The sequence below is a fragment of the Sphaeramia orbicularis genome, chromosome 10 (genome assembly GCF_902148855.1).
Source record: "Sphaeramia orbicularis chromosome 10, fSphaOr1.1, whole genome shotgun sequence".
Taxonomy (NCBI): Eukaryota; Metazoa; Chordata; class Actinopteri; order Kurtiformes; family Apogonidae; genus Sphaeramia; species Sphaeramia orbicularis.
In genome coordinates, this window is record NC_043966.1 from 18,231,466 (window position 1) to 18,244,933 (window position 13,468).

A 13,468-nucleotide genomic window follows, 5' to 3' on the forward strand; every position below is an offset into this window, starting at 1 on the left:
AGTTTTGAAAATGGAAACACTGTCATTTTCTTCAACATTGATTCACTGATAAATTCCGTGTAATTTGAAGATTTTTTATGTTCAGTTAATGATCTAACTTTGCTGAAAAACCATCTTTTTCCTCAGTTTTTTCTCTTCTGGTATAATAGTGTTTGAATTTGTGTTGATCTTTTATGAACAAGATTAGTAAATTATAGTAAAATGCATGAAACTCCTTAATGAATACAAAGTGATGTCACAGAGGAACCATTTTGCACACGTTTACATGATCTGATGCAACATGAGAATATATCTGATAAACAGATTTTTTTTTTGCTTAATTCAAGATTTTTTTTTGCTTAATTCAAGCAAAAAAATCTGCCAATGGAACAAGTGAAAATTATTTTGGGAAGATTTCTTGAAATAAGACTTTCCAGATCTATTGTCTAAAAATAAGTTCTTATATCTCACTGAAAAGTTACTCTTTAGGTGAGTATGTCTTATTTTAAGTGTGATGAGATATTTTGAGTAGAAATGTGAAAAATACACTTGGTAAGATTTAGATTAATTCCAGTGTAATATTGTGACTCATTGACCCATTTTGTTACCGTTGTACTTTAAGTTTTGATACTGCCCTCTTCTTATGTCTTTGCATTTTCATTTTATGGTCCGTTTGTTAAAAAATGGAAAATATACCAAAAATAAAGTATAAAAAATGGTAAAATCAGAAAAAAAAGAACATGATTAGTAAACTGAATATTGGAAAATACCTGATTTTCACTGAAAAAAAGGAAAAAATCATAATAAATGGTGATAAATCCCTTAAGGATTAAAACAATAGGGATCTAGATAGTTTGCATTTGAGTTCTGTGTCCAAGGTTTGTATCTCGTTATTGGTTTAATGCCTTAAACCAGGGGTGTCAAACATACGGCCTGGGGGCCAAAAGCAGCCGGCCAAAAGTTCCAATCTGGCCCACAGGATGAATTTGCAAAATGGAAAAATGACACTGAATATATTAATAGTCAAGGGTATCAAATTGTATAATGAAAATATTTACATTTACAAACTATACAACTATACACAATAAAATGTGAATAACCTGAACAAACATGAACAACCTGAAATGTCTTAAGAAAAAAAAGTTCAAATTCAACAAAAAAATAAATTCACTGTGATCCATAAGTTGTGTTAATAATAAGCTGAGACATAATATTCTTAAAAGTGCACTCGTTTTTCTTAACAAATGTCAGGTTTACATCGTTGTTGAGGTTATTCATATTTTCATTATGCAATTTGACTTTTTTCACACTAAAACAAAGTGATTTTTTAAAATTTATTATTAGGTATGTAAAAGTTATGATGCCTATTATTTCACTGGTCCAGCCCGCTTCAGATCACATTGGGCTGCATGTGGCCCCTGAACTAAAATAAGTTTGACACCCATGCCTTAAAACTGTGCCTGAGATGGAGTGCTGGCACTGGCATTATACGATTACCTCTTCGTCCTTGGTAGTAAACTGTGGGCCGTCCAGTTTGTTGACCGCCATCATGACAGCCACCATATCTTTACCGTTCATGATGGGGATGGCAAGGATGCTGTTGGTCACGTAATCTGTCAGCTCGTCCACAAAGCCACTGAAATGAGAGCTCTGTGACAAAAGAGAAAAACAGAAGCTGGATTAAATCACATGTAATAAACTTGCTTTAAGTCTCTGCACAGCTAAAACTTCCAGACTCATCTTTGTTGAACACACAACTTTTATGAATAAACCCTAGTGGCAAAGGCTTTCTATTATCCAGAAAGTCAAGGCTTTCTCTGCTGCACTCCACCTACTGCTTCGTCTGTACAGCAGGGGTCATCAAATGTGTTCCTCTGGAGGTGAAACAGAGGGAGAGTGGCTCATTAACTGCCAAGAAGGAACAAAAACCTGCAGAGAACAACCCACGGGGGACCAAGATTGGTGACAGAGTTCTGATTTGGGTAACACAGAGGGTGGATTTTGGTTCTGATGTTCATTATTTCCTGGTGTAGGTAGTCATAAAACAAAAAAGAAATACTAGGTAGGTGCATGTAAGGATAAATCAATGAGTCAGGAAACTTTAAATGTGCTTACTGTAAATGATTGTATGGTGTAGAGTGGCACAGGGGGCACATTTTTATATTCCATCCCTGGAAACTCCTGAAAGTTATTTGCATGAAGTCCTCCGGCATCCAAAACTTCAATGCTGCTGCTGTCATATGCATATCCAAGAACCCTGAACATTACCTCCAAACCTCTCCTTCCTCTCTCCACTTTCTGGGTTTGAAAAGAGCTTTTGTGACCTTAATTCTCTTCTATTCCACAGAAAATGTAATAAAATTACAAAGTCACAAAGTAGAAAGTCCAATTAAAAAGGCCTAAAAGTTTTATTTAAGGACAGAGGTGAATGAAGTCATATGCCACTCTTAATTTATTTTTTACTTCACATCTGTCAGAGCAGCAGCTACTAAGAAATTTAAGTAGCTCAGACACACCTTAGATCAGTGTTTCCCAAACTTTGTGAACTCAAGACCCCGGAAGGTAATTATCACATCTCCAAGAAAACTAAACTTACAAAACTGCGACACAGCTTTCTGTAATGTCACATTTGATGGAGTCAAAAGAAACATTAGGTGTCAGAATGTCCAATGGTTACAAACTAGTAACTTATAAAGAAACAGATACATGAAACTCACTTTCTCACTTTGTAAAAGTCTCTCTTTTGCACCATTTTCGTCTTTAAAAATAAGGTGTCTCTCCTGCAGTTTACATGGTTTCGATGAGGTCCGCATCTCTAATGTCTTCCATGCAATAATCTGACTCTATTTTAGTTATGAAATGCAAATTCCTTTTCCTATTACTGTTATGATTTTTACTCTGACAGTTGACAATCTGATAAAAACACGTCTGTGACTCTTTCACTTTAAACTTTTTTTCACTGCACTGGTGCAAGTAGTCAGACAATAAAAATGCAGGATAGCATATGATCCAAAAGTGCAACTGTGAAAAATGTGAAAATAGTGCAAGGAGTAAAATGTGTTTAACCCATAAAGACCCAAACATTTATCTGAGATTTTTTTCTTTTTTTTATGTAAGCAGAACTAATAGGGTTTTTTAGTCTGTATTGGTATTTATTGATTATTTATTGTTGATTATTTAAATGCATTTATTCTTAGTTGCTTCCAATGATCTTGTATTTGTGCACTGATTTATTTATGTTTGTCACATTGCACTTTGGATGTGGGCTGATGTCTATGGTATGGGATAAATAAAGTTTTCTGAATCTGAATCATCCACCGTCGACCAAAACCATCTACTGATTTAAACTGTTTCATACCTGTTGATCCACTAATCTTATCAATACATGTACATAATTGGTGTAAAATACAGTTATTCCTCTTTTCATGTTCATCAAATACGACCCATTTGATCGTTCAGAGGCGCCGTAGTTACCATGGAAACACCATCATCTTCTACAACACTGATTCACCAGTAAAACCCATGGAGTTGGATCAATGACGGTGGATGGAGACACTTGGTTTATGTTCAGTTAATGATAGATTTGACTGAAAAAGTCGCTTTTTCTTCAGTTTTCTCCATTTTTGATATAATAACCATCAACTTTACTTTGAGCTTTTACAAACATCTACATGATTAAGAAATTAAGTGTAGGAAAATACCTGATTTTCACTGAAAAAACACAAAATACAAAAGATAATATTACAATAAATGGTGATAAATCACTTATAGGAGGTTAAATATAGAGAAAAATCCATTTGGGAACAGAGACAAAAGTAAAACTGGGTCCTTATGGGTTAAAGGTGTTACGATTAAGTGCACACATACGTGAATGAGGTGTGACATAAATGCAGAGACATACAATCACATGTATTTTCAGGTTAAAGTTCATACTACAGGACAGAACTCAGTGTTGCTGCAGTCCAGGGATGTCACAATGAGAGGCAAGGCTGATCCCAGAACAGTAACACCAAATAGATTCTTCAAATGCAGCCTGACAGTCTTATAAATAAACCCTTTCCAAAGATCTGTGCCATTTGACAGCTTGTTGCTGTGTGAACTTTGCCCCCTTAAAGCCCACAGTGGTCTTCATCCTGCTTATTATCTCCAGCTGAAGCTTTTCTTTAGACCTTTACCTTAAATGCCTGACACTTTAGAGGTGTAGTCTGAGCAGAAGTTGAATTTTAATAGGAAAATGATTGGAATTTGCAACTAATTAATGCTGTTTTAATGTTTAATTTTTTCATCTTGGATTTTGTGGAGGAAAACTCATCTACTGCTTTATTAAAAAAAAAAAATCCACAAAGTTGCATAACAAATGCATTTGTTTATCACATAGAATGAGCATTTTCAGTACATGCTTATATACTTTAACCTCTTCCTCTCATCTCACATCCATAATGAGCAAATTAGTGTGTAAATAATGCAATTACATTAATACATTTGAAGTGAAAAATTGTAATCCTATATTACTAATTAGTTGCACAAATGTAAATAAAACTATCAATGCATAATTACAACACATTAAGTTGATTTCAGGGCAAGAAAAGTAAATCTATTGAAACAACAGAGCATTAGGGAATAGATTATAGGTGTCTTATAATGCTGAGTCTGTGAAAACAGTTCAGGGCCTGTGTGACCTCTGGGAATAATCTGGGATCGCTCTAATTCAGGACAGATTAACGGGCTTCATCTGCTGCCTCCCCCCACCGACACACTCCACCGTTCTCACGCTTACACACCTCCACTAACCACACCTCAAGTAAAGGTTATTATCCAGTTAATTAACCGATTACTGAATCCATTTTGACTGAGAAAGGGATAGAAGGAGAAGGAGAAAAAATGAGACTGAGTGCTACAGTACGAGAATCATGACTGTTTAAGTGGCCCATGCTGGACTGAATGGAAATGGAGCGCAGAGAGAGACAGTCCCGGTCTGGGTTCTATGAGAGGCCGTCCTCGGTGCATTAGCATCATAAAGCCAAGCAATTATATGGAAACATTAACAGTTCCTTCGCTGGGACTAGACACTGGGGATTTGCGGCTTTGATATTGCTCCAGTTGCCACATTTCCCATCATGCTTTAGAGGCTGCCGCGTGACAGTCGGAGGTTTTGAACATCACGATGCGGTTTGTTTAACGCTGGCTCACAGTGAAGGCCTGGCAGCGCAAACGTTTGATAAAAAAACCAAAAGGGAACAATCAACCGGGGTCCGTTTTGTTTGTACATCAGTGGCCGAGCTTTCTAATCTCCCTCAAAAGGATGTGATTGAATTGATACAGAGGACAGCTTGTAATCCATCAGTTATGTGGAGTGGGCCGCTGCCTTATTAAGTGTAAATGTCACAATAACAGTACAGGCGGATGGAGGGGGTGTGGGGGGGGTTATGAAGGGAGGGAAAGTGGACCCACAGTGGCATGACAAACTTGAAGTGTACATGGGAATAAGCCTGTAGACCCTTTTCAAATGTCAAAGGTATTGGCTATAATGAGATTGAACAGGCATTTGGAGGGAATTAACAGCAGAGACAATATGGTGTCACATCGCCCTCTGGTGGTCAGAAAGAAACAAGGCAACAAACAACCTGCCTTTAATCCCCCGATTAATCAGACAGAGCGGTAAAGTGGAAGTGAATACATTTTATTTATTTATTTATGTTTTTTACTTGTTACCTGTGGTGCAACTTGATACATACCACATCCTGGTTATTGACCAAGTAAGGTATAGTATCCTTCAGTGTAAATTAAAAAAGTAACCGTGACAGCCCAGATTAAAATGGATATGGCTGTAATATGAAGATGATGATGATGTAATAAGACTTGATCTGCAAAATTAATCTTGCCGTAAAGGGTTTATAGTACTATTTTGGTTAATTTTTACTTCTTTTCTTTTTACTTTTTTTAAGATCTTAATGCTAATGACATGTGTTGATCTCTTGTACAGGAGTTTTAAAACAACATCACAGTGTAAAAATGTAAAAAAAAAAAAAAAAACCTGTACAAAAGTAAAGTAAAGAATCCAAATTCTATGCAATGTGGCAGCCTGTCTTATATATTAAAAAGATGGACACAAACAAGTTCTCATTGTAACTAAGGATATATATATATCTTATTTATTTATTTATTTTTTAATATCTTTTAAAATTTTATTTATGTTACTACATTTTATTTTATGTATCCATTTTGGATGTGTGTGTTTATGTATTTTTGTTAGAGTATGAGGTGCATCAGGGTTGGGACTCTGTTAGAGTTGGGGTACATAACTATGTTGGTATATTTTATGCACATTCAATTGTACAGTTATGATTGTTACAATATAAAAATCCCATTAAAAAAAAAACTTTGGAGAACAAAAAGTAAAGAAAAGAATAAATCAACACTACTACTACACCTACTACTACCACTACTACTATTAATAATAATAATAATAATATAGATGTGAGTACTAATCTTTAAGAAAGTGGTGATTGGGTTATTTTAATTACAGTATACTACAATATTTTTGATTTTTTTTTTCATATTAATGTTATGAATCTGAAAAGTAAGTAGCTGTCAAACAAATGTAGTGGAGTAAAAAGTACTATGTTCACTTTCATGAGAGAGAAGAAGTAATAAGTAGCACAAAATACAAATACTTGTGTAAAATACAAGCCCAGTCCGGTATTGAGGAAATAAGTGTTGCAAAATAAATTGAAGTAAAGTGTGTGAATAAAACTGTGTTGGTCTCTACCTCTGACGCTTTGGCGATGTTGACCATCTTCTTGGTCGTGGCTACGTGTCCAACGACACCCATATCCAACGGGTACACAATCTCAGAGTCAGGGGCCACCAGGCACTCATCGAACACAGCGTCTTTATGGACATTGAACAACCTGAAGGTAAAAAAGATCGAGTTGCATAACTCTGGATGAGTAAACAAGGTTTGACCTAGTCCGAAAATTAAAACTGAGTAAGATAATGAGCTAAAAAGTCTATGAAGAGAAATACTAATAAAGCTACCAAGATAGATAAATTAAACTTTTTTCAGAGCATCACATGGATTAAATTTGATACAGGTCCAATCTCCATCTTATTTTTCATTTACATATAATTAATAAAGATGGCTTTTTGAAAACCAACATGTGTATATGAATACATGTAATTGAATTTTAATTGAACTGTATAAACTTTTGTCTGTGTTGCACATTTTTATTTATTGTTATTACAGTGTAATTTGTTTAACCATTGTATATATGGTATTGTTATTTTCAGATGCGTGACAACATCAGGAAAAGGGAGTGTGAGTCTGGTACTTTTACATTTATTTGAAAGTTGATTAATGTTCACACTGTCCCTTCAAAAATAAATACACAAATAAAAAAAATAAAGAGAATTACTGTGAAAAATATCTGAAATTACGCACATCTGTAGTTAAATCAGTAGGATTTTCTGCTATTTTAGCTAATGTATTTCATTTCCCATGCTTAAAGGTTAAAAAAAAATACAATGAATTGTACATCATATTATATTATATTTCATTATATTATATTATTTTAGACTATATTAGAGTAGATTATTTTAGATTAGTGTAATCACTGTAAAATAATCTACAGAGGGGACTGGTTATCTCCACTATATTTCTGCAAAAACTCAAAATAAAGGTATTTCCCTTCATTTTTCTGTTTTGTAACAACATCCACAACAGCAGACACAACATAAAACCAAACACTTGCTGTAAAAAGGCCACTTTTTTTTTTGGTTTGTTTTACATTTTTAACAGATGCCTGAGAGTAAGATGAGGGGCAGTCAGTTGGCTGTAAACTACAACTTCACCACTAGATGTCACTAAAAATTACACATCTTTCCTTTATGAATGTCATGAGAGTCTGTCTCCTACATACGATCACTAATCCCAATAAGACCTTAGATTTTCAGACAAATGTGCAGTAACCTGGTTGCCAGCTCGGCCACACCATTCCTCTGGCGGTACATGAACAGACTCATGCGGTCGGCTCTTATCATGAAGCACAGGTGTCTCATCAGATTGAAGACAGACTTCTCCATTTGCAGGTTGTCCTGGATGTCCCGCACCAGGTCGAAGAGGATCTCGCTCTCCTCCACCTTCGTCAGATCTCGGTACGTGCTGATATCCACCGCTGTCTTACGGTTGTTGTCCAGCAGGGCGGAGATGATCATCGGCCGGAAGTTGGTGTCATAATACTGCTTGGCGAACTTCGGGTTGGCATCGAGGAACTGCTCTGCTGCCGCTGCGTCCACCATGACTGCCGCTAACAGACACCAAAATGAAGTACAGAACAAATATGAAACTGACAAAGGAAGCAATAACACTTCCCTTGTCTCATCTCATCTTCTACATCCATATATTTTTTATTAGTTTTATAACATCTTTTATTTTTAGCAATATCTTTGTACATCACTTTGGGCTTTTTGCATTGTTATATGAATAAACTTGACCTTGACCTATAATTACCCTCACCAGAAAATAACAATAACAGCTGCATCTTACATACCTCTTTGGTGCATAAATCTAACTGTAACAGTGTTACTATGACTTTTTCCTAACACTAACCAACATGTTTTTGTGCCTAAACATAACCACTATTATTAGCCATTGCATCTTTTTTTATTATTATTATCTTATTTATTTGCACATCACAAACAACAAGAAAAAAAAAAAAAATTTTCATGCAAGTAACACCATTGTGCAAGAGAGGACAGAAGACAAAAAAGGCTTATATAAATACCTCCCTGGAAATAAACAATACACAGAAAAAAAAAATGAATAAAAATACGATATAACTGAAATAATAATCTAAAGTTTAAAAAAAATGCAAATACAAATCAAATGATATAAAGCCTTGCATTTTTTCAGAAATTAGAGTCCTTTACAGATGCTTTAAAAATAATGATAAAGAATATGTTGATTGAAGTTCAGGATGTAGATTATTTCAAAGATGCAGTCCACTATATTTTAGAGAATACTGACTGACAGAAGTTCAGCAGTACGGAAGATAAAATTTGCTCAAGTATTGTGTAAGATAATTGTGTCATCACAGATTAATCACAAATACAACAGTTTAGTATTTTTTCCAATGCTATCAGTTGCATTTTGTGCAAATGTGTCATTTATATCAGTGATCAGTCATCAACCTAGCTTAAAAACTGCTACCGACAGAGGCAATTATTCTGAAACAACTTTTTCCTTTTTAATGTATCTGTATTGAAAAGGACACTTTACATTCAGTTGCATTTAGTCATACGCTGCCAGGTGGAAAAAAAAAAGACACCTGGATTTAACAGCACATATATATACACATATACATATATATATATATATATATACATATATATATATACATATACATATATACATATATATATAATATATATATACATATACATATATACATATATATATATACATATATATATATATATATATATATATATATATATATATATATATATACATATATACACATACATACATATACATATATATATTATATATACTATATTATATATATATAGATATATATATAGATATATATATATAGATATATATATATATATCTATATATATATATAAAAGAGAGTTTTCCAATAATTACTGCAACTACAAAAAAGTTCCTGTTCTCATCTCACTTCTAAACAACCATCAGTTCGTTAAAGAACATAAACATTGGACTGTGTTTCAGTGTGGTCTGGTGAGTCCGGATTGACCCTGTTCCACAATGATTTGTGCATCAGGATGAAAAGAGATGCGGGTGCAGTGATTACTCATCATGCCTAGTGCCAACAGTACTAGCCTGTGGGGGCAGTGTTAGGATCTGGGGTTGATACAGTTATTTATGTCTAGGTTCAGCGATGTTATGATTTAAAAAAAAAAAAAAAAATCAGCTGAACCTGAATATACTGAAGGACCAGGTCTGAACATCAGTGGATATTTTCTATGCTGATGACACACACATATTCAAAGGTGACAATGACAGGATTCATCACACTCATGCTGTGAAAGAGTCCTTCAGGGAGCATGAAACATTATTTTCACAGATGGATCGGACACCACAGAGTCCAGATCTGAACCACACTGAGAATCTTTGGGATGTGATGAAGAAGACTTTATGCAATGATCCGACTCCATCATCAAAACAAGATTTTGATGAAAAATCAAAGCAATTAAGTACGGAAATAAAACTGTGACATTAATTGCGACATGAGGCATAAATGATACAACAGCGAATAAGTTGCATGATCAAAGATAAAGAAATATTGTGTATGAAAATATACCTGCAGCAGCCATATTTCATAGGAAAAAAACATACTTTTTTTTTTTTTACAACTCTCATCTCTGTCTTTATTCCCTCCCCTTTCCTGAAGAACAACTCAAATTCTTCACAATCATCCAGCTAAAAGAAACCAAAACCACAAACGCCCAGCTTGTGTCCGTTTTCTCTGACTTGCCCTTGTCTTGAAAAATGATGCATTAAAAGAGGAGACACATCTTCAGTGAAGGCCATCGCCTCGGAATATATCTGTCCTGTCTGCCTGCACTTCACTAATCATTTATGTTTCCTGTTGTTCAGCCTGTGCATGCTTTGACCTTTTCACTCATTACCGGTTATCACTTGAAATAAAACCAGATATAACAGATGTCATCCCACTGAACCGAGCTTCCAACATGTCTCAGCTGCATATTGATGAAGAACACCAAGCTTTAAGGTGTTTGTGATGTATATATCATCTTTAATATAGATGAAATTAACACATGATTAACACCTAGACATGCACTTCTACACCCTTAAAAAGAATCTTTTTCAAAGGTTAGCAGTCTTACCTGTTGAAAAGTCCCTGTATTGTCTCCAGCTAAGTGTGTAATCCCTTTGTCCTGCAAACCAAGTCTGCAGGTGTCTGAGAAAAGAGAGGGGATTACCAGGATGGTTTTAAATGGTCATGTGTGGACATAAGCCTGCATCCAATTACAACACCAGGATTACGATACTTCCCAATGTTTAATGGCACAAGTGGGAGTCTTTTCCCTGTACAACTGCAAGACGGTGTCGCTGTGTAATGGAAATGAACACTTATGTAATGCTTCTTATATTCTGATGATAGACTAGGGAAAAAAATGTATCTGAGACACAGAAACAAGAAAAAGTTCAAAGTTAGAGTCAACTGATGAACAAATGAGCGCAGATAATCTCATTTACATCAACATCTGCTGGCAAAAAATAAGCACAAAGTTCTCATTCTTTGGCCCTGACTGTATTACTGATCCATAACAGCCCTGAGAGAGATTTGAGTTCAGTTTATATACGTGTGAGTATTATGTATTTTGTTTAACTTTTTTCCTCTATTGCACCCTACTATCATCTTTTTTTAATAGTTTCTTAACTATGTCAGCAAAAGATTTAAAGCAGTGGTTCCCAGCCTTTTTTGGCTCGTGGCTCCATTTTAACATCACAAATTAATGGCGACCGCAGACATTCAAAACGGAGACTTTTTTTTTTGTTGCTAAAATTAATTTGTTTTTGATCATGTAATAGTTTGCTATACTATGTTGCAAATAAATGTTAATTTTAGAGGACATTTAGTCTATATAATGTATATTATTATGGACGGAGGCAGAAAAGCCAGGTGTAGATTACTGCAGAAAGTGAGAATTTTATTTTCCTTGGTCAGGATATGTACAGTCAGTCCAGCTTGGATTTACAAGGCTGACAATTAATACTGAACAAACAAGAACTCCAACTATGAATTATCAAAGAGCTGCAGCATCTGAAACCGACCACAATGAACATTTGACAGATAAATAGAACCACAGTGCTTCAGTTTCAGCTTCACAGTTTGTCATGTCTTTTATGGATCGTGATTGTCTCTCTCAACTCACCATATATATTTTTATTAGTAAATTTTTATTTTATTTTTATCAAGTACAAGAAATTTCAGGCGACCCCATTTGAATTCCAGGCGACCTCACATGGGGTCCCGACCTCAAGGTTGAAAAACACTGATTGAAAGGCTATGTAAACAAATAAAAATTACAGCATTCTTTTTACAGAGAAAGAACAATTTTTCAGTAACATCCACATGAATTTTCCTTTATATTCAACCTTTCCCAAGTGATTTTTTTTTTTTTTTAAATGTACCTATTTAAAAAGGCTTATAATTGTTGATCTTTATATTTTTTTGGTGGGATCTATCCTTTTCTATTGTAGCATTCTGAATTCACTGAATGAAAAGTGTGTTATAGATAAAATGTATTATTATTCATATTGCCCGCTGCATTTTTGCATTTTTCAGTGAAAATCAGGTATCTTTCTATGTTCAATTATTGATCACGTAGATGTTCACAAAAGCACAGAGTAAATTCAAAGGTTATCATATCAAAACAGAGAAAACTCAAGAAAATGTTACTTGTTTTTGCAAAATATATCATTAACTGAACATAAAAACAGCACGTACAACCACTGTCATTTGTCAAACTCCATGGGTTTTTACTGGGAATAAATGTGCAGAAGATGATGGGTTTCCATGTTCACTTCAGAGCCTCTGAACGTCCAAATGGGTCATATCTGATGACCATGAAAATATTACATTTGTAGATCAGTAGATGCTTCATTGCTGGCCACTTGAAGGGTTAAGCAACCATAATATCAGAACTTCCTTCAAACATGTACCTACAATCATGTGCATATATTTGGACAGAGACATGAGTTATGTAGTTTTGCCTCTGTTCAGTGCTCCAGTGCATGTGAAATGAAACAATCTAGTATGTTCTGGAGTGGGATGGATGCTGTAAAAGGGTTTTTCTTCAGCTACAAAACAATTCTACAATCATCTACAGGCTGCTGACCTCACCAGTGGTTAGAATTTAGTTTAGTTGACAGCTCGCACTGTATCATATGTTTCCCCTCTGGTAAAAACACCTTCACACAGCATCTGAAGAACCTGAGATGTAAAATAACAAACAACAAGAACAGAAGTCATATCAGTGGTATTAACATAATAACCTCCTGCAGAGGTTTACACAGCTGGTTCAGATTGTACTGTGTTTTCAGAGAGCACTACAGCAATGGGTTCTCATTGTTACTGGATACACTATGAGCATCAGCGTCCAACTACTGTCGATATAGAACTGAAGAAACGTCTGCCAGCTTTGTACAGTCACAGGTTCAATCAATCTCAAACTGATGGTTGATGTGAGAAAAAACAGGAGAGCACGGAGACAGTTTTTTTATGTGATATAAGTTGTCTTACACGATATTCAATATCAATTTTAGATAATTTTTTTAGAGTTTATTTTTACTCCTTTGTGATTCTGTCTGTAGACACTGAAGCTGTGACATAAGGCTTCTCCAAAACTTTCCATAGTGTTTATGAGACAATTATGTTCCGAGGATGTTAAAGCTTGGGTATATTTTAAATTATTTGATGGAAAACCTTTCAT

The 13,468-nt window shown here is 34.8% G+C and overlaps 1 protein-coding gene across 4 annotated transcripts in view; it reads right to left on the reverse strand.

Moving 5' to 3' along the window:
• pde6a (phosphodiesterase 6A, cGMP-specific, rod, alpha) overlaps positions 1-10,981 on the reverse strand; it is a 55,194-nt gene extending 44,213 nt beyond the window's left edge. For 2 of the 4 annotated variants that reach the window (XM_030146258.1, XM_030146261.1), the window contains exons 1-4: positions 10,856-10,981; positions 7,949-8,285; positions 6,749-6,890; positions 1,477-1,629 (exon numbers count right to left, since the gene is read on the reverse strand). In XM_030146258.1, coding sequence (XP_030002118.1) covers positions 1,477-1,629; positions 6,749-6,890; positions 7,949-8,277 — 624 coding nt within the window. In that variant the 5' untranslated portion in view covers positions 8,278-8,285; positions 10,856-10,981. Of the gene's footprint in view, positions 1-1,476; positions 1,630-6,748; positions 6,891-7,948; positions 8,286-10,339; positions 10,343-10,855 lie in introns of all 4 variants that reach the window. The other 2 variants (XM_030146260.1, XM_030146259.1) reach the window with 2 other exon arrangements.
• Between the last annotated feature and the right edge of the window lie 2,487 nt (positions 10,982-13,468).